This window comes from Lithobates pipiens, unplaced genomic scaffold (genome assembly GCF_037356315.1).
Source record: "Lithobates pipiens isolate NorthernLeopardFrog02 unplaced genomic scaffold, aLitPip1_a1.2 Scaffold_18, whole genome shotgun sequence".
Taxonomy (NCBI): domain Eukaryota; kingdom Metazoa; phylum Chordata; class Amphibia; order Anura; family Ranidae; genus Lithobates; species Lithobates pipiens.
Window position 1 is genome coordinate 69,154,210 of NW_027507758.1, and position 21,278 is coordinate 69,175,487.

Sequence of the window (21,278 nt, forward strand, 5' to 3'; positions counted from 1 at the left end):
GCATCCCCAGCAGTTTAGGGTTCCAAAAAAACACATTGTTAGCGGGATCAGCCCAGATACCTGCTAGCACCTGCATTTTGCCCCTCTGCCCAGCCCACCCAAGTGCAGTATCGATCGATCACTGTCACTTACAAAACACTAAACACATAACTGCAGCGATCGCAGAGTCAGGCCTGATCCCTGCGATCGCTAACAGTTTTTTTGGTAGCATTTTATATTTAAATCTGGAAGGCAGTGCTTGGTTTTCGGGGTCCCGTATATGGCTAGGCTCCCAAAAAGTCCCCCACATGTGGTATCTCCGTACTCGGGAGAAGCAGCAGAATTTATTTTGGGGTGTAATTTGACTTATGCCCATAGCATGTGTGAGCAATATATCATTTAGTGACAACTTTGTGCAAAAAAATAAAGTTTGTAATATTCCCGCAACTTGTGGCAAAATATAAAATTTTCCATGCCTCTCAAAACGCCTCTCAGTAAATAGCTTGGGGTGTCTACTTTCCAAAATGGGGTCATTTTGGGGGGTTTTGTGCTATTTTGGCATTTTATGGCCTTCGAAACTGTGATAGGTAGTGAGGAGTGAAATCAAAAATTTGCACCCTTAGAAATCCTGAAGGCAGTGATTTCGGGGTGCCGTGCGCGACTAGACTCCCAAAAAGTCCCACACATGTGGTATCCCCATACTCGGGAGAAGTAGCGGGATATATTTTGGGATGCAATTCCACATATAACCATGGCATGTGTGAGCAATATATCATTTAGTGACAACTTTTTGTAAAAAAAAAATGTTTTTTTATTTTTTGTCATTATTCAATCCCTTGGGACAAAAAAAAATATTCAATGGTCTCAACATGGCCCTCAGCAAATAGCTTGGGGTGTCTACTTTCCAAAATGGGGTCATTTGGGGGGGTTTTGTGCCATCTTGGCATTTTATGGCCTTCAAAACTGTGATAGGTAGTGAGGAGTAAAATAAAAAATGTATGCCCTTAGAAATCCTGAAGGCGGTGCTTGGATTTCGGGGTACCGTACGCGGCTAGGCTCCCAAAAAGTCCCACACATGTGGTATCCCTGTACTCAGGAGAAGCAGCAGAATGTATTTTGGGGTGTCATTTCACATATGCCCATAGCATGTGTGAGCAATATATCATTTAGTGACAACTTTGTGCAAAAAAATAAAAGTTTGTAATATTCCCGCAACTTGTGGCAAAATATAAAATATTCCATGGACTCAACATGCCTCTCAGTAAATAGCTTGGGGTGTCTACTTTCCAAAATGGGGTAATTTTGGGGGGTTTTGTGCTATTTTGGCATTTTATGGCCTTCAAAACTGTGTTATGGTAGTGAGGAGTGAAATCAAAAATTTGCACCCTTAGAAATCCTGAAGGTGGTGATTGGTTTTCGGGGTGCCGTGCGCGACTAGACTCCCAAAAAGTCATACACATGTGGTATCCCCATACTCGGGAGAAGTAGCAGAATATATTTTGGGGTACAATTCCACATATAACCATGGCATGTGTGAGCAATATATCATCAAATTATTATTTTTTTTGTCATTATTCAATCCCTTAGGACAAAAAAAAAAAATATTCAATGGGCTCAACATACCCATCAGCAATTTCCTTGGGGTGTCTACTTTCCAAAATGGGGTCATTTGGGGGGGGGTTTGTACTGCCCTGCCATTTTAGCACCTCAAGAAATGAGATAGGCAGTCATAAATTAAAAGCTGTGTAAATTCCATAAAATGTACTCTAGTTTGTAGACGCTATAACTTTTGCGCAAACCAAAAAATATACGCTTATTGACATTTTTTTTACTAAAGACATGTGGCTGAATACATTTTTCCCTCAATGTATGACTAAAATTTAGTTTATTCGATTTTTCTTATAACAAAAAGAAGAAAATATCTTTTTTTAAAAAATTTTTCACTCTTTTTCCATTTATATCGCAAAAAATAAAAATCGCAGAGGCAATCAAATACCATTAAAAGAAAGCTCTATTTGTGGGAAGAAAAGGACGCAAATTTCGTTTGGGTGCAATATTGCATGACCGCGCAATTACCAGTTAAAGCAGCGCAGTGCGAAATTGGAAAAAGACCTCTGGTCCTTAAGGTGTTTATTGGTCCGGGGCTGTAGTGGTTAACAAGGGGACACCCAGATCCCGGCCTCCCTCCCATGTGAAATGGTAATGGGATAATGGGGTACAAATGTACCCCTACCATTTCACAAAAAAGTGTCAAAATGACAAGGCACAGCTTGGAACAAGTCCTTTATTGAAAAATAAAAAAATAAAAATGTCCCATGAAGTCTATTCATCTTCTTCTCTCGCTCCGCCGATGGACCGAAAAAACAAAAAAAACAAAGCCGCAACTGACCCGCCTCCATGGGAGGCACCCACTGTATGATGCTTCTGATGACAGCTCTTTAATAACTGATAACCCTCTGATGCACGAGGACTTCCCCATGGCTTTCCCAAGGAGGCAGGTCGGTCCCGGCTTTGTTTTTTTTTTCTTTTTCGGTCCATCGGCAGAGCGAGAGAAGAAGATGAATGGACTTTGTGGGACATTTTTCTTTTTTTTCTTTTTCAATAAAGGACTTGTCCCAAGCTGTGTCTTGTCATTTGTACCATTTTGACACTTTTTTTGTGAAATGGTAGGGGTACATTTGTACCCCGTTACTATTTCACATAAGAGGGGAGGTGGGGATTTGGAGGTCCCCTTGTTAAAGGGGCTTCCAGATTCCGATAAGCCCTCTGCCCGCAGACCCCCACAACCCAGGGCAAGGTTTGTGGAGATGAGGCCCTTGTCCCCATCAACATGGGGACAAGGTGATGTGGGGGGCTACCCCAAAACACCCTCCCCATGTTAAGGGCATGTAGCCTGGTACGGTTCGGGGGGCACTCTCTTGTCCCCCCTCTTTTCCTGCGGCCTGCCAGGTTGCGTGCTCGGATAAGGGTCTGGTATGGATTTTAAGAGGGACCCCCGCGCCATTTTTTTATTTTATTTTGGCGCAGGTTCCCCTTAATATCCATGCCAGACCCAAAGGGCATGGTAATGGTCTGAAGGAATCCCAGGCTGTTTTTTATTCAATGATTTTTATCTGTATTGCCAGAACCGACAATTAATTATAGCCACGAGTGGTTTTAAATTACTTTTTTTCCTTTAGAAATGTCATTTTGTGCAGGGACTGTTCTAAACACGGGAAAAATGTGCCACTTTACAGGCATACTATAGACACCCCCAGGTACGGAATATAAAGGAATATTTCACTTTTAACAAACAAATGAATATTTCACTTTTATTGTTTCACTTTAAGCATTATTAAAATCACCGCCGAAAAAACGGCCATTTGTAAAACTCTTTTTTGCATTGATACATGTCTCCTGGAGCAGGACCTGGGTTCGCAAACACTTTTTATGACACTAAAGTGCATATAAGCCTTTAAAATTAACACTTTTGATTTTTCATGTTATTGTCCCATAGACTTTAATGGTGTTCCGGCAGCTTTCGAATTTGCCCCGAACACCACATATTGTTCGGTGTTCTGCAGAACACCCGCACAAACAAATTTCGGCCCGAACTTATGCTTACGCTGAACCGTTCACCCATCCCTATTTACCTACAATGAAAAAGAAGAAGAGTTACTGTAGAGGAAGAGTTACTGTACTAACATGTGAAATTTGAAAAATCTATGTAAATTAATAAAAATGTTATGCCCACATTTACATTACTTTCAGTAACCCTAATATGTAGTATATTATTGGGTACAATTTTTTTAAAAGATCAGTTATTTTATTATTTTTAAAGTTTTAAAGATATGTTTTTTTCAACAATGTTATATAATTATATTTTATTTATTTTATTTGTGTTTATGTTTCTATAAATTTCTAATCTTACAATTATTAATTTCATACAGGGCGCACTGCAGACCAGTATTAGAGAATTATGAAAGGGAATTATGAAACAGCACAATGCTTTTCGGCTGTCTCCCTCTAATAGAAAAACTGTTTAGAGCAGGTACAATGAGGGCTGAATGATTCCTCTGACTCCTCAGCTAAGTGTGTAAATTACCCAGGTAAATGTGCAAAGTATGACTTCATTGGCTGCAGTATTTCATATTACTGACTAAATAAAAGTATTAAATATTTTTATGTTTTACTCCATAAAATAATAAATAATTGTATAAATAATTTAAAGTTTTAGATATTTCAATAGATATTATCTTTAATTTCCACAACTTTGAGGATAAATAATTATTATTCAAGTTTTTTATTATTATTATTATTATTATTATTATTATTATTATTTGCAGGTTTAAATAAGATAGTTACTGAGGCTTGACATTTTTTTTTTTTTAATTACTAAAATCAGAGCCTTCAAAAAGGCGCTCTTACATTTAAATTCTACAAAGCCTTAGACCCAAGCAAACCTCTAGTGTCTTGCTCTCAAGGACAGGGTACATTCACGACCTGAGAAATCTTGACATTACATCCCCGCCTTCATACTGTCCCTGCTGATTAAGTGCCTGCAGCAAATGTCAATAGGTTGCTTTGCACTAAGGGAGGCATTCAAAGAAAAAAAAAGAAAACAGGCTGTTGTCATATTTATTAGTGCACACCCCAAATAATTTTAAATTAAAACATTTAAAGAATATACTTAATGGAGGTTAAGCTGCATTTTTAACCTCTGCTCAAGTTATTGAGTGGCATATTAAACCAACGTGCCTCTAATGCACCTTCTAATGTGCACTCCTACTTTAACAAATTGCCTATAAATTTCACTTGAACCAAATGTATTCCCTTAACATTTTACCCATTTCAGGTTACAAGTATATGTGGACCATTTTTTAAGTACAATTAATTTTTGATCGTCCAGCCTGGAAAGCCGCTAAATTCCCTCTACAGATTGGAACGAGTTTTTTTTTTTTTTTTTTTTTATAATCTTAAAAAAGGTTAAAAGCACCAACTGAATATTTTATGTTAAACGTATATAAACATGTGAGCATCATCATTAGCTACTATACTTTTGCATCACAACATATACAATTGTTTATGGATAAAAGTTTGCTTTCATATTGTATATATTATTTGTATTATCAACCTTGGGGTAAACCGCCTAGCGCCTAGACCAGCCTTTTTCAACCTTTTCAACACAGAGGAACGCTTGAAATAGTTCTCTGGTCTCAGGGAGCCCCTGCTAAATATTAGAAATCTACAACTCACGATAAAAAGGGGGGTGTTTTATGTGGCGCTAACTACCATATCACTCAATGTGTAATATCCCGATAGTAACAAATGATGTAAATATATTAATATGAAAATATACAAAATTAGTATAATACATTCATATAGTGCATAAAATTATTAAAACCAGTGCGACCCAGTAAAGTGCATAAAGTATCAATACCAATAGTAAAGTGCATCAAACATAATATTATGACAAAATCAAATCAATTAATAAGTCCATGCATAAGTGCAAAAAGTGCAAATCATATATGCAGTATTTTTTCAAAAAGAGCAGTCTTATAACATTCCAATAAATTGAAAAAAACAGTGCCAAGTGCAAAACAAAAAATTATATATAAAAATGTAAACAGTCCACTCAAAAAATTGTGCAATAAGTTCCACAGCTGATGATATCCATGCAAAGTGAATAGTGAGTGAGATATGCACCGTTCCTTAGACCTTCAGTGCTTTAAGTGCACCCCTTGTTTCCCCCAGCCTCTCACCTCTATTACAGGTCCCAAAGGACCGGATCACACTTGAGGGGTGATGGGTGAAAAAATCTTCCACCTCTTATATAAACAACCTCTGGACCATCAGTTGTCACCTCCGATATCCGCACTCCGGTGTCATGTATAAGAGAGTAAGGGGGCCTCCAATGAGTAGCACAGTTAAACTGGCTTTATTGATAAAAATATCCACACTTACATTTAAAAGTAGAATATCACAAACGTAAACAGCGATACTTCCGGTCTCGTCCGCGGCCAGAAGTGACGAACAACACCTCAACTCCTCCCTGATGCGTTGCGTCACATATCACGTGACTTTCTCCCCCTTTTTATTTTCTTTGTGAGTGTAGAGAACACTTTTTATATGTGAGCAGCTTTCTATAGTTTATACCTAGTCCTTCTAGCGAGGTTGTGCGCAACAGGATTTATCCATTTTTTGCAACTCACGATACCTTAGTGTAATGGTCAGTGGGAAGAATGGTCCTTACATTTGTGATCATTGGGAAGAATTACTTCCTTACAGATAGCTAAAGCGATCAATGCTTTGAGTGGGAACTTATCTGAGAGGCAGAAATTGCCCAATGCTGAAGCAACCCCTAGCAACCTCTGGAGGAACCCTAGGGTTCCACGGAAACCCTGGTTGAGAATCACGGGCCTAGACTATGGCATTTTTTTAAAAAAAAGGCTGGTGGTAAGGATAGGTCTGTCTAGCATTGTGCAGAGGGTTAAAGTGTTTGTAAACCTCTGGCATGAAAAATGAACAAGGTGTATACTTCTATACTGTGTAATTGCCTCTATCCAAGGCCCCTCGTGTGATGATTTATGCCTCTTCTCTCATTCCTCTGTTATTTCTTATATTCCTGACAGTCTATGCTAACAGCAGACACTCCTGGGAAATGTCCCTGCCCCCCTCCCCCAGCAAACAGCAGGTAATTGACAGCTGTGCATGTTTCCATATGAGATTGTGTAGAAGAAGGTGTGTCCATTCCCTGCATTCGGGTCTTATAACACTCTCTTCTCTGTGCTATGCAATGTATCTCCCGAAGCTAGTCATTTCAGTGGATATACAGTATGTAAGGGTTTACAACCAATTTAAATACTGGCCACCTACCTAGTGCTTAATTACATTTTTTTTTTTTGGGATGAGCAATGTGGTTCGTGTTACAGACAGAAACTGCATGCTCCAAAAATCTGCATGCTCCAAAAACTCCAAAAATATGCATTCCTTAATCCATATTGGCACCTTGGCACACCTTTCATAATTCGTAATAGTGCCACTGACAAATCTTGCTAATATATGCATACCTTGCATTTTGGTGCAGCACAATATAAAACAATTGGTGCTTGCACTCAGGGCCGTTTTTAAGGCAGGGCAAAAGGGGCAGCTGCTCTGGGCCCTGTCAATGTTGTGGGGCCCGAAGCAGCTGCCTCATACTTGCCAACTATCCTAGTTTAAATTCCCTTGTCCCTTGAAGTTTTAGTCCTATGCTGTGTCCCAATATCTCAGTGTGAAGTGCTGCTACTAATGCTGCCCAGCTCTGCCCTGTTGTTGTGTACAGATGACTCACCTGCAGACCCTGTGTTTACATGTAAATTACTGGCATTCATATGTAAATAGCGGCAGCATTCATATGTAAATAGGGTTGGCTGGTGGCATATGTATACTACGCCCCCCTGAGGTCATATCCACAGTAATCTCTATCAACCAATCAACAAGCAGAAATCATGTGCTGCAACCTCTAGCAACTAATCAGTGAGCCGTAATGTGTGCTGTAACCTCTAGCAACCAGTCAGTGAGCGGTAATGATACACTGTAACCTCTGGGGGGCCCCAATAAATGTTTTGCCCAGGGTCCAATCAATATTAAAGATGGCCCTGCTTTCACTTCTTTGGTGGAATTGTTGTGTGCAGGGCAGCCTAGTGATATCAATAGGGGGCCCTAAATGTGAAGGAAAAAAAGTGCAAAGTCGCTCCTGCATGGGTGTTAAAGGAGCCTTAACTCGGGTTCACACTAGCGCAATCTCTGAGCAATGCGAGTTCAGCCATACAGTTGTATGGCTGAACTCACAATGGATTCGTATAGAAAATAGTGCAGGGACTATTCTGCACTAGAATCGGATCGCATGGGTGTTCTCACCTATGCGACCCGATTCTTGTGCGAGTTCACAATTTGCACTGCTATCTGTGAACTAAACGGGGGGTGTTATTAACTTGCAATCGTTGTGCGGTGATCTATGAAATTTCTGGCCCCTCCTCCTTCCCCCCACGCTTCCCCCCACGCTGTCTTCTGGGAGATACACAGGTTCCAGGAGACAGTGGGACCATTCAGACACCATGGCATGACTCGCGCATGCACAGTGGGAAACAGGCTGTGAAGCCGCAAGGCTTCACTTCCTGTCTCCCTTAGTGAAAATTTGGGCACCTGCACCTGGAGCCGATGTACGGATCAGTTTGGGAAGCCAACACTGTGAAATCCCTGGACAGGTAAGTATCCTTATATTATTTATAAGTATTTGTAGCTGCTGACTTTTCATTTTTGTTAGTACAGGCTGGAACTGTGTAGACCAGGTATCTTTTTTCCTAATTGATATACAGCTGTCACATGACCCAGCTCTTTCCCAGCCTGTCTGCAGGGAAACATAAGCAGAAAGGAGGAGCTTCTAGTCCTCTGCTGCTGGTCACATGTTTAAAAAAATAAAAGCAGCCTTTGGAATACAGAGTAAAATAAATAAATAATAACAATTGACTGTTTTAAATTGGCATACAAATATTAATTTAAAATTAAATTGTTATTATTTTGTTGAAATAACATGGTGTGGGTTTTGACAAAGCACAAATCCAGTGTGAAACGCGCCAACCTCTTTCTTCCCCTGCCTGTGTTTTGTTGCTTTTAAGATTTTGGATATCAATAAAATATTTTTGCATCACAAAAGAGTGAATCCATTTGTCTTTTTGGTTCCACTAGTCTTCTGCTGGCAGTGGCAGGGTGTGCACCACACATTTTGCAGCATGCTCTGAAGATTATGGTCTGTGAGATTCACCTGGGAACGGCGATTTTCTTTCATGATGTGGGCTGTGTCACGCCCCTCCAGCCTGTGTCTTAGAATAAGAGGGAGGTGATTCCTCCATTAATCTACATGTACTATCCTGCCCCCAGTATTAAGCTGGTTAGTGAGAAGGGAAGTGGGGTGTCATTTACCAGTGTGTATACACCCACATGTGTGACTCTATAGTCACATGGGCTGCTCAGATGGGATGGGGGCAAATCCCTAGCTGCATTGGGGACATGAACAGAAGGGGGAGATAGAGAACAGCAGGATCAACTAGGTCTTTTGCATAATACAGAAAACAAATTTCATAGTGACTCAGTGAGTATGAACAGTATGTAATACATCTTTTATTGATAGTTTTTAATTATGTGAGTTTAGTGACACTTTAATGCATGTTGGTGTCTGGATTACCTCTGCAAGCTCTAGCACAAATTCCCAATGCACACATTCCTGAAACTGGTTGTAAATGGGTGCTGTGGCAACTAATTTCCTGGGAACCGAAGAGCAAGGATCTCTAGAATGGGTACAACGCTTTATTCAGCGATCACATCATAGTTACAATATCTACGTTTTGGAGTCTCACAGAACCCCTTCATCAAGCATGTGACCTATCACATGACTGATGAAGGGTACCTGCGAGGCTCCAAAACATAGATATTGTAACTATGATGTGAACTTTGAATAAAGATTTGGATCCATTCTGAAGATCCTTGGTGTGCTGGTAACATACTTCTCGCTTGAATCTCTACGAGCTCTAACACCTAAAATTGGTGGAGAATGCGGGCAGAAGTGAAATTTGCTCTAACTAATTCCTGCTGTTGTTGTGCATTGTGTATATACTGTGCTAAAGTGGCAATAAACTAAGAAAGGTGAAATGTGTGTCAGCAGTAATTCAAAGGAGCAGTGTACCATTTTGCTGAATTTTACCATTTACTGTATATACTAGAAAAAAACTCGAAACTTGATCCTGCTCACAAGATTTTTTTTTTAGGTGCAAGCCTTATGGCCCAAATGCAAAGTACATTGTGGTTGACTACCTGGACTTTGAATATTATATGCTGTTTTCCCTGGTGAAACCTGTTTAGGCATAGTAAGCCACCTTCTAGAAAAGATATCAGCTCGGGTTATATTCATATATACTTTTAAGAGAACTGCAAACGGTCAGACCTGGCCTAAAGAATGGTGGGCTAATATACATTTGCATCCAAACCCTGTTTTTGGTGTGTATAAAAGTTTGCTTTCATATTGATTCTTTGGAAGGGGGCCCAGGGGAACCCCATCTCATTAGTACCCCTGTTTACTAGATCCCCAGCTCATTAATATTCTCATTTAGCAGATCTCCAGCTTATTAGTACCCTTGTCCAGCAGCTCCTTTGCTCAGTAGTACCCTCAGCTTTGCTGATCCCCTGCTCAGCAGTAACCTGCAGCTCTGCTGGTCCCCTGCTGAGTATTAACCCCTTGATCTTCCGATTCCCCACTCAGTAGTAACCCCTAGCTCTGCTGATCCCCCACTCAGTAGTAACTCCTAGCTCTGCTGATCCTCTGGCTCTCTGATCCTCCTCTATCTCTGGTTCCCGCTCTTATTACTCCCATGCTGCCCACCACGTGTGACATCTGCTAGTTTCTCCTGTTTCGGTTCACCAGCTCTGCTAATCCTCTGCTGCTCACTCCTCACTCTCCAGTACCATTCACCTTCCGTTATAGCATTCCCAAGTTTCACACCACGTGTGCTATCTGCTAGTTGCTTTGCTCCAGTCCTAACCCTGCTCACCTTCCTGCTGATCTACACTGCACACAAGATGTGACTTCTGCACCAGACACTTCCCGGAATATATACACATGAACCGCCAGTGACTGCTGATGAAATCTTTCCAGTTCAATTGTTGGTTTCCCAGTGCATCCTGGAATATCTCATACCTGCAACACCTCCAAAACAAAGAAAAACAAATGCTGAATAAAAGTCTTTCAAAAAGCTTCAGATTCTTATATCGAGTGTGGTCAACTTCTATGGAGGCCTTTGAGATGATTTGAAGCACCAATGAAGCGACATGGGGGTATGATTGCTTCGCTTTGCTTCAAAAAACACAATGTGTGAACAGAACTGTAAGATAACTAATTTATTTAATGACAGGTGCTTTAACCACTTGCCAACCGCTGTTATACGTCGACACAATAGCAGCGGTAAGCAAATGGGCATACCTGTAATCCCCTTTAATTTTCGAGGCTAGTGGGCACGCACGAGCCCACCGCATACAACATTACCGTGCCCGCGGATTCGATGTCCACTGGTGTCCTGCGATCGTGTCACGGAGCGGCAGAACAGGGAGATGCTTATGCAAACAAGGCATTTCCCTGTTCTGCCTTGTGATATGACAGGGATCTACTGCTCCCTGTCATCGGGGGCAGTGATCGCTGTCATGTCAGTGGTAGCCCATCCCCCACAGTTAGACTCACTCCCTAGGACACACTTAACCCCTATATTGTACACTTGTTTTAAATTTATCACACATTAATGCACCTACTGCTTCACCATGCTTTTATGATGTGTTGTTGATGCTTCAGTGATGCTTTAGTGATGCTTCAATGATGCTTCAGTGATGCTTTTTTGAAGTTTTAATGAAGCTTGGCAACTGCCTTGTGTGTGTATTGATTTTCTATTTGTTTTAAAAAAGGCCCAGTAGAACCCCAGCTCAATAGTACTCCTGTTTAGCAGATCCCCAGCTCATTAGTATCCCCATTCAGCAGATCACCAGCTTATTAGTACCCTTGTTCAGCAGATCCCTAGCTTAGTATTAGTAACTTCATTTAGAAAATCCCCTGCTCAGTAGTACCCCCAGCTCAGCTGATGCCTGACTCAGTAGTACCCCCAGCTCTGCTAATGCCCTGTTCAGTAGTAACCCCCCACCTCTGCTGATCCCCCACTCAGTAGTGCCCCTAGCTCTGCTGATCCCCTGCTCAGTAGTAACCCCCCAACTCTGCTGATCCCCCACTCAGTAGTAATTCCTAGCTCTGCTTATCTCCCACTCAGCAGTAACCCCAAGATCTGCTGTTCCTCTGGCTTTCTGATCCTTCTCTCACTCTGGTCCCCACACATATTGCTCCCATGCTGCACACCACATGTTACATCTGCTAGTTTTATTCCTGTTCTGGTCCCCCAGCTCTGCTGATCCTCTGCCATTCAGTTCTCACTCTCCAGTCACATTCACCTTCCACTATAGCAACCACATGTGTCGTCTGCTACTTCAGTGTGGTCCCTGCTTACCTTCCTGCTGATCCACACTGCACAGTAGATGTGACCTCTGCACCGGACACTTCCACAATATATATACATGAACCGGAAGTGACTATTGATGACATCTTTCCAGTTCACTAGTTGGTTTCCCTGTGTGCCCTGGGATATCTCCTGCAATACCTTCGAAACAAAGCACCAATAAAGCAACATGGGGTATCATTTTCGAAGTGAAGCAAAGCAAAGCAAACATAACATGAGAACAGGACTATAAGGTAATAATTTTATTTAGTAAAAGATGCTTTGATTGGCATTCAGAGTGCTTTAAAAAAGCGTGTTCAATGCCACATTTTGAAGCAAGTGTAGACGAGCCCTAATACAGGAGCTGTGTTACTGGTCAGGACACCAGATCTAATGACTGGTAACCTGCAACATATAAAACTTTTGGATTTGAGTTTCATACCGCTTTAACCACTTCTCACAAATGGATGTACCCCTACATCCTCTGAAATTCAGTGGTTCTGGTGGTTCTTCCGGGGTCGTGGCTGCAGTTGTAATCATGACCCTGGTATCTTTTTTTTAAAGCTGGTGATGCTCTTTAATGTAAAAATGATCAAGCGGTTATGCAGCTGCCTGATCACTTTCGTATGTGGTGGAAGTTGGTCCCTCCTCTCTTCCCCTTCCCAGGCTTTCCATTTCCCCCAGGCAGCTGCAGATTAAAACCGCAGTTGGGGCAGCACACCAGAGAGACAAAGGAGGAACTCCTGATCCCTGATCATCTCAATGGCATATGAACCTGGAAGTGATGAGGATTTTTTCACTTGTTTGCTGTTAATAAGCCGTTACCAATCTTGGTTTGATCAGATGCTTTCGAGGACACGGAAGAGATCTGGGATCTTATATACCCCAGATAAGTCAGGAAGAGGATGCAGTACAAGCAAATAATTACAAAAATATAATGTAGTTATTGGGTAGTAATGCTGTACTATTGCAATAATTCAAGAGTGGATATTAATTAATAAATTTTATTAAAATGCCCATTGGTGACTGGTTCTCCTTATACTATATCTGTGTTAAGTGTTGCAGAAGGTTAATGCTGAAGAGTTCAGTGGTAAGGTATTTATATTAAGTGTATATAGTAGGAGCAAAAATAGTTTTGGAGAAAAGGCATTGTGAGTAAGTGTTTAGTGGTGGTGGTTGAAATTATTGTTGTGCCTGATTGGCAGCTGTTTCAGCTTCTCAGCCGGCCACTGAGAGCCTGAGCCAGCCACTCCAGCCCCCTTTCTAGCCCTGCACTCCAGTAAGTGCTGAGACCAGACAAAGAACTGAGCGATCAGCGATCTGTGGGTATATTCACCAGCATGTGCTCTACTAGGATGACAAAGCTTATTATTTAGGTCAGATGCAGTGTGGTCTCCCATTCAGAATACGCCAAAAGCGGAATACAAGCAGCTGATAAAATGCATGGTGTGCTAATTCATTCTGCTATAGCCTCTGCAGTAAGACTATCATGTTCAACCACACCTGGAGTGTGCGCACACCAAGAGGATGTTCATAAAAGAAGTGTATTTAATGTTTAAAAAGATTTTAAACTTCTCATAAAATGCAGTGAAATAATGCCTGTATGTATGAGCCATGAGAAACAATTTTCAATTTGCATTACTTTTCAGCACAGAAGGCCCAGAAGTTGCCCAAACGTTTGGCTGCCCGTGCCAGAAACCTACCTATGCTGTAGTCGTATTGAATATTATTCTGCCATTTTAGATCTAAAAACCCTTAGCTTAGTTCTTCCTTATCCAGGCAGGAAACTCAATTTTCAGACATGAAAGATCTCAGACACTTTATATTATATTTGTAAACAGAAGATTAATTCATAATTCACGACTGTGCGCCACTGAAAATAGGGCTTGAGTAGCTCGAGGAGCCATTTGCAAAGCTTTCTCTGGTGGCTAAGTGTCCTGTATCATTAATATCATGCCAGTGTGGGGTGCCATTGCCCTTTCTGATATCCAGGCCAGGCCGTCATTGATGGCGCAGGAGAAGTTAATGTCCTAAACATTTCAGCTTCTGAAACCATTACTTTTTAGTGGACCACAGGGAACATAAAATCAGCCTTGCATGATTAACACATGAGAGACACTTTGGTTAGATGATTGAACCATGATCCATGAACTGCGATTGCTAAACTGTGCATCTGTGACTAGGTTTCGAAAATGTAAAAACAGGAGAATCCTCTAAAGAGACCTTATTAACTATTACTCTAGGTGGCAGTTAGACAAACTGATTCTAGCAACTGATATGAATCTTTGACAAAGTAGTCTATGCTGTGTCAAATGTTGGTGAAAGAGATTTTTTTTTCATTAAGTTTAAAGGATCAGTTTATTAACATGCTAACATTTTCTCCGAGAGTCCCCTGGGAGTGCTCAAGCCAGGGCATCCTGCTGTGCTGCCTGCCTCCCTTAAACCTATTTTCAAAACCAAAATTTACATTTTATATTCTTCAGCTCTCAGCATTTTATAGGCAGTCCTCCCTATGACTGGCGAGGTGCCCCTCTAAACAGCTTTTTTTTAAATATGTATTTCCTTTATTTATTCTGCGAAATACTAAAAAAATGTTTTTCTTTTACAATGGTAAGAATGAACTACTACATGTGAATATTCCATATTTACCACGTGTGGCCAGCAGGTGTTGCTGTAAACCATTTTTATCTAATCAGATATGGTGCTAAGACTCACAGCAGAGAATGCTATGAGAATGGGAACAAAAAAGTCCCTATTCTCATAGCAAAGATGGCAACATCTTAAATGTCATCTTAAAATAAAGAAAAATATATGTAGTACATCTCTGGAATACATACACATTACCTATGTTTTATCCCTTTAAATACCATGTAGAGTACATACAAATACCTGTTGATCTGTCGTGAATGCCCTTAGCTTACAATATTTGTTGTTCACCAACAACACACAGCAATTTCATGAGCTGAATAATGTTAGCCCTACCAAGTTGTCTTTTGTTAACCTATGGAAACCATTTCCCTATCCTCATCTGCCCAACATAGAGAACTGTTGTTCTGTAGTCCAAGATAAGAGCTGGAGGGACTAATTAAACTAATTGAGATAACATGGGAAATGTGCACAGGTCACAGGACAGCCCTGATAAGATCAACATGTTTTTTTGAAAACATATAATGAAACACTTTCAATTGTATATGTAACAGACCAAAAGACAACAAACAAGAGAAGTTCATTGCTAGGATTTACTAAGGTTGGGTTCACACTTAACTGTACGACAAACGCTCCGACTTTGGGAGCTCACGTGTCACATGACGTGTGCAAATCAGTGTTTCCCTATGAGAGCCTTCTTAAAGGGGTTGTAAATTCTGTTTTTTTTTTAGTAATAAAAATAATCATGCCTCAGGCAGTGACAGGCGTTTAAGAGTCTGGTATGGCTTTTGGGGTTCCCCTTAAAATCCTTACTAGACCAAAGGGTCTGGTATGTTCTTGGAGGGGGAACCCATGTTTTTTTTTAGTTTCCCCTAAAGATTCATACCAGACACAAAGTGCCTGGCATTGTCGGGATCAAAGTCGGATCTCCATTCATTGAAGTTGGATGGATGTCGAACTTCAAGTCGCAGGGCAAAGTCGGATCCACAGTCATACGACTGTTGTGTCGTACCAGTTTGAACCTAGCCTAAAACTGGAACACTCAGAATCTGGTTAAGCTGTGCATGGTAGCCAAACAGCTTCTTACTTGAGCTTGTACAGTTAAGCTTTAACAATATGACTGGATTCACACTGGCACGACATATGCTCCGATTTTGGGAGCAGTCCGCATGACGTGTGTAAATCAATAGGATTCCCTATAAGCCATCTTCACTGATCTGACACAAGTTAGTCCGACTTTAAAAAAGGTTCCTGCACTACTTTGGTCTGACTTTGGTCCTACTTCAGCTCATTGAATATCATTAAAGTGGGATCAAAGTCGGATCCTCGTCCTAACTATCAGACTTGTGACATCCAACATGGTGATTATAGCAGCAGTAAAAGGAATTTATGTCACACTGGGATTGTTTTAATTAGTCAAAGGACAAGTCAGACTGTCTCAAAGTCGGAGGAAAATCTTATCTTGTTCATTCATGTTGGATGGAAGTAGGACGGAAGTAGGACCAATGTAGGACGGATGTTACAGGCAAAGTAGAATGACAGTCGTACAACAGTCGTGTCTTATCAGTGTGAACCTGGCCTAAAACCTGGAAGCTGACCTCTCCTGCCTCTGCATTGCAATTTTTATATTCAACTTGGGTGCCCGGGAACCCCCACAACACTGCCCTATAGAATATCTCATCTCTTGTCTTGGGGACAACAATAAAATGTAAAATTTCTCAAAACAATTTTCTTTCCCAGTGGTCACTAGGACAAATCAAAAGTGTTAAGCCTTGTACACGCGATCGGATTGTTCGCCAACAAAACCGTGTAATTTTGTCTGAAGGGCGTTGGCCCAAACTTGTCTCAGGCCGCGTACACACGCGGGGACTGTTCGCCCAACTTTGTCCGTCAAACAGTTTCGGCAAACAGTCCGCTCAAACTTAGCATGGACGGACATGGCCACACACGACGGACGAACAGTTTGCTGAAACCGTGCGCGATGACGTGAACGGCACGTACGACGGGACGAAAAATACGACGTCCTATACACTGCATTATAACTTTCGGCGTGTAAATCCTTTCTGAGCATGCGCGGAACTTAGTTTGACGAACAAGCCTACACACGAGCGGACTGTTCGCTGAAACAAGGTTTCAGCGGACAGTTTTTCGGAAATTCCGAAAAACCTTGTTCGTCAAACTGTCCGCTGAAACTGTCCGCTGAAAGCCCACACACGAGCGGACTGTCCGCCCAAACACTGTTCAGCGGACAAAGTTGGGCGAACAGTCCGCCCGTGTGTACGCGGCCTTACACGCACAGCCACACAATTGTTGGTCAACAATTACGAACATAGTGACTTACTACGTTGTTTTTTATCTCTTTAGCGTCACCCTTTGGGCTACTTCTGCTAATTTCGTGTTAGTAGAAGGTTGGTGAGTTTTGATTTGCGCTTTTCATTTTGCACTCTTCATTTTGCACTTTTCAGTTTGTTTCTGAACGGCCGTTCGTCAACCAGCCATATTGCAGAATCGGAAGGGGGGGAACATGTTATTTATTATTGACCTTGGAGTTATTGCTTTGACATTATTTTTTTGGTTAAATCATGATTCGATTTGGCCTATTTTCTATATTTTTAGATGCATACAATTCACTTTTTGGTCAAGTTCTATTGGCAGATAGCATGTCTAATTGTATTTGTTATCTTTTTTTTAATGCACAATAAAAATTGTGGAGAATAATACATGGCTATGTGTTTTACTTCAAATGACAGTTTGAGAGTAGGCAGTTACATTTAAAAAAATACAATATGTAAAATTGACAAGGGACAGCAACATAGTTGTATCTTTGATCTTAAAAACTACGGGATAATGGTGTTGTTGTAACTTGCCCAAAAAAAAAAAAAGCATAATAATATTATTCTTGATTTCACTAGAAAAAAAAAGCCTTTGAAAATGTGTTTGCAATAACTCCATCAGTATAACCAGCAAAGCAGCTTCATTATTATCACATAAAGAAGAAGAGAATTGTGCGCTGCATTTTGAGATTTCATAATTTGCCACGTCATGAAGGTTATTCTCCATTATGAACGCCAATTTACAAGACCCACTGCATCTGGGTCGTCCTTGCTTCCGAGCATGCGTGTTTGTACTTTGGACTTTTGTCCGACGGACTTGTGTACACACGCACGGAAAATCTGACAACACACATTTGTCCGTGGAAAATTTTAAAACCTGCTAACTGACATTTGTCCGCAGAAAGTCCGAAAACAATTGTCCGATGGAGCAGACACACGGTTGGATTTACTGCCAACAGGATTTATCGCCAACAGCCTGTCATCGAACATTTCCGAACTGATTGTGTACGAGGCTTTAGTCTAGTGGGACGCAAACAGGCTTTGCCACTTTATCCAAAGCTAAGACATTATTTTGACTATACAGGTATGTACACATTTTCTCATTATCTGTTTTTTTTCCTGTTCATATTCATTGTTAACACTTACCAGGCTTACATCTGCTACATCTTCTGCCTTGAAAATCTGGCAAGCACTGGCACTGTCCATCAATTGGGTCACAGCTTGAACCTGGCAAAGTTCTAATAGGGTCACAGTCACAATTCTGACAGCCCAGTAGATTTACAGCCGATAGATCGTAGGTATGTCTCACGCAAACATTGCAGCGCGGCCCTGTTACAGCAGCCTTGCACAAACACTGTCCGGTTAACTTATTACAGTACTGTGAGCCATTTATGGTGCCAGATTCATCACACTGGCATGGCAGGCAAGACATGGAGCCATTTTGTGTGGATTTGTAGTAACCATGCCAGCATTCATTGCACTGCCTTCCTCCAACATTAGGCTGACAAACACATTGGCCTGTCATAGTGTCACAAACTGTTCCAGGGATAATCCCCTCCATGTGACACTTACAGGGTTTACAACCATCAGCAGACAACCCATAATAGTTGTCAATACAGGTGTCACAGCTGAGTCCGCTGACATTCTCTCTGCATTTACATTGTCCGCTGGTGGGATTGCAGAATTGATTGATGGAGCCATAAGCGTTGCACATGCATTGTGTACAGCTCTCTTGTCCTAATATGTCTTGTTTGTAGCCCAGTTTGCAGCGATCACACAAAGGACCTGCAATGACAAAAAAATGTGTTTCATGGTTATTGCACTCACTGAGGAAACATAGGGGTTGATTTACGAAAGGCAAATAGACTACGCACTCATTTTCTGTAGTTAATGTAATCTGGTGAAGCTTCACTTTGTAAACAATATTGAATCATGTGAATTTTTTTTTGTTTAACCATTTCAGCCCCGGAAGGATTTACCCTCTTCCTGACCGGGCCATTTTTTACGATACGGCACTGAGTCGCTTTAACTGACAATTGGGCAGTCATGCAACGTTGTACCCAAATAAAATTGACCTCCATTTTTTCCCACAAACAGAGCTTTCTGTTGGTGCTATTGATCACCTATGCAGTTTTTATTTTTTGCGCTATAAACAAATAAAAATGATTTTATTTTAAAAAAACAATATTTTTTTACTTTTTTCTATATTAAATATCAAAATTAAAAAAACAAAAACACATTTCTTTATCAGTTTAGGCTGATATGTATTCTTCTACATATTTTTGGTAAAAAAAAAAATCAATAAGCGTATATAGATTGTTGGCGCAAAAGTTATAGCGTCTACAAACTAAGGAATATATTTATTATTATTATTTTTTTACTAGTAATGGCGGCAATCAGTGATTTTTATCGGGACTGCAACACAGCAGGAAATTGGACACTTTTGACACTTTTTTTTCAACCATTGACATCTATACAGCGATCAGTGTTCACTGATTATTGTGTAAATGTCACTGGCAAGTAAGGGGTTACCACTGGGGGCAATCAAGGGGTTAAATGTGTTCCCTCAATGTGTTTCTAAATGTGAAGGGATAGGACTGACTAGAGGAGGAGCCAGATTGTTGTTCCTACTTAGTAGGAACAGACGATCTGTCTCTCCTTCCCTGTCAGAACAGGGATTTTTGTGTTTATCCCTGTCCTGGCTCTCATGCCCACGACCGCAGATGGCCAGCCTTCGGCAGCTCACACGCGCCTGCTACGGCTCTTAAAGGAGTCGCTGCATGGGTACAGTGGTTCGCCCAGTGGTGCCATTCTATCAACATATATCGACGTGAGTCAGTCAGCAAGTGGTTTAAAGTGGTTGTAAACCCTCCCCCACAACTTTGTCCCATGTAAGCATAAAAAACCCTAATGAACACTGCTTGTAGATATCTCCTTACTTGCTTAGTATTGTTGTAATCCTTTTTGTTCTTTAGAATGATGTCACTGAGCATGCCCAGATCTCCCCTGATTTATGGCACACTCTCTATTTGCTTATCTATCTGTTATTAGGATTTCCTACAGCACACCACTGATATCCCAGGAGACTTCATAATCACTCAGAGCTTCCTCCTACACACCGTGTGATCATGTGACCTCACATGCAGTGTAAAGCAGGGCATGGGACAGCATTACTGCAGTCTTATCAGCTGAAGCTGATAGGACTCACACAGGCAAACACTAGATAATCAGCACAAGTAAATACTATGAAATAAAACAAGTCAGCTATGAACAGGGAAGCAGGTTTGCCATAGAAACGTTGAATTGAGAAGGAGGCTTGGTTTACAGTACAGGAAGTGCTCAATGTAAGGGTGGAAATACACTCCACTGTGGACTCAGAAAACAATACTTAAGATGGTGCTGCCTAACCCATGGAAACAAGTTTTTTAAAGTTTCTTTAAACAGTAAGTAATATGCAATTTGGGCTGGATTACAGTGCCTATAGTTTGATAATTACTTATTATAATGAACTAAATAAAAAGAAGCATCAGAGTGGGAGAGTTTACTTCCTCTTTAAAAGCATATCTTCTTGCACTTGATTGGATCACAGAAATCAGCTGAGCTTTACCACATTTACTAAGCTCTGGGTAAAATGAGTACAACTGCACTTGCTAAGTGCACATTCTATTTGCCTTTAGTAAATTCACCACATTGCGTTGTGTAATTAACCTCCCTGGCGGTATGCTTAGTTCTGGTTTTAGGTGCTGAAAGCAGTACAATTATTTTGCATGGAAATTTGGCGTTATATATTGTAGTCCTGTAATTCTTAGGAATAACTCTCTTAAATCTGTTCAAACCAGAGTCTAGCAGACATCCCGGGTATGATAAAGTTTATAATATAATAAATAATAATAAAAATTATTCAATAATGTAATCAAATCCAAAAACACTGAAATTTGCTCATTTGCAAAATTGTCGCTGTCATTACATTTAGTGTTTGATGACAAATTTCCCCACAAATCGCTATCGCTCAGTTCTGCAAGTGATTATAATTTATTATCGCTGTCTCTAGTTGGTCTAAAATCACTTTTGACATAAAGGGACACTTTTTGGTTGCTATGGACAATCTCCAAATTCCAGGCAGAAAAAACAGTATTGATAATATAAAAGGGCATGCAGGGCACTGCACAGACCACTAAGGACAAAGGGGGTGTGTCATTTTTTATACAGTACTGTAATCTGTAAGATTACAGTACTGTGTGTGTTTTGTGTGTTTTTACTTTTTTGAATTTGGTGC

The 21,278-nt window shown here is 40.8% G+C and overlaps 1 protein-coding gene across 1 annotated transcript in view; it reads right to left on the bottom strand.

The window, feature by feature from the left end:
• USH2A (usherin) overlaps positions 1 to 21,278 on the bottom strand; it is a 437,205-nt gene that overhangs the window by 186,877 nt on the left and 229,050 nt on the right. Inside the window, exon 13 of the mRNA XM_077485085.1 lies at positions 18,149 to 18,787. Within this exon, the coding sequence (XP_077341211.1) occupies positions 18,149 to 18,787 (639 nt within the window). The remainder of the gene's footprint in view (positions 1 to 18,148; positions 18,788 to 21,278) is intronic.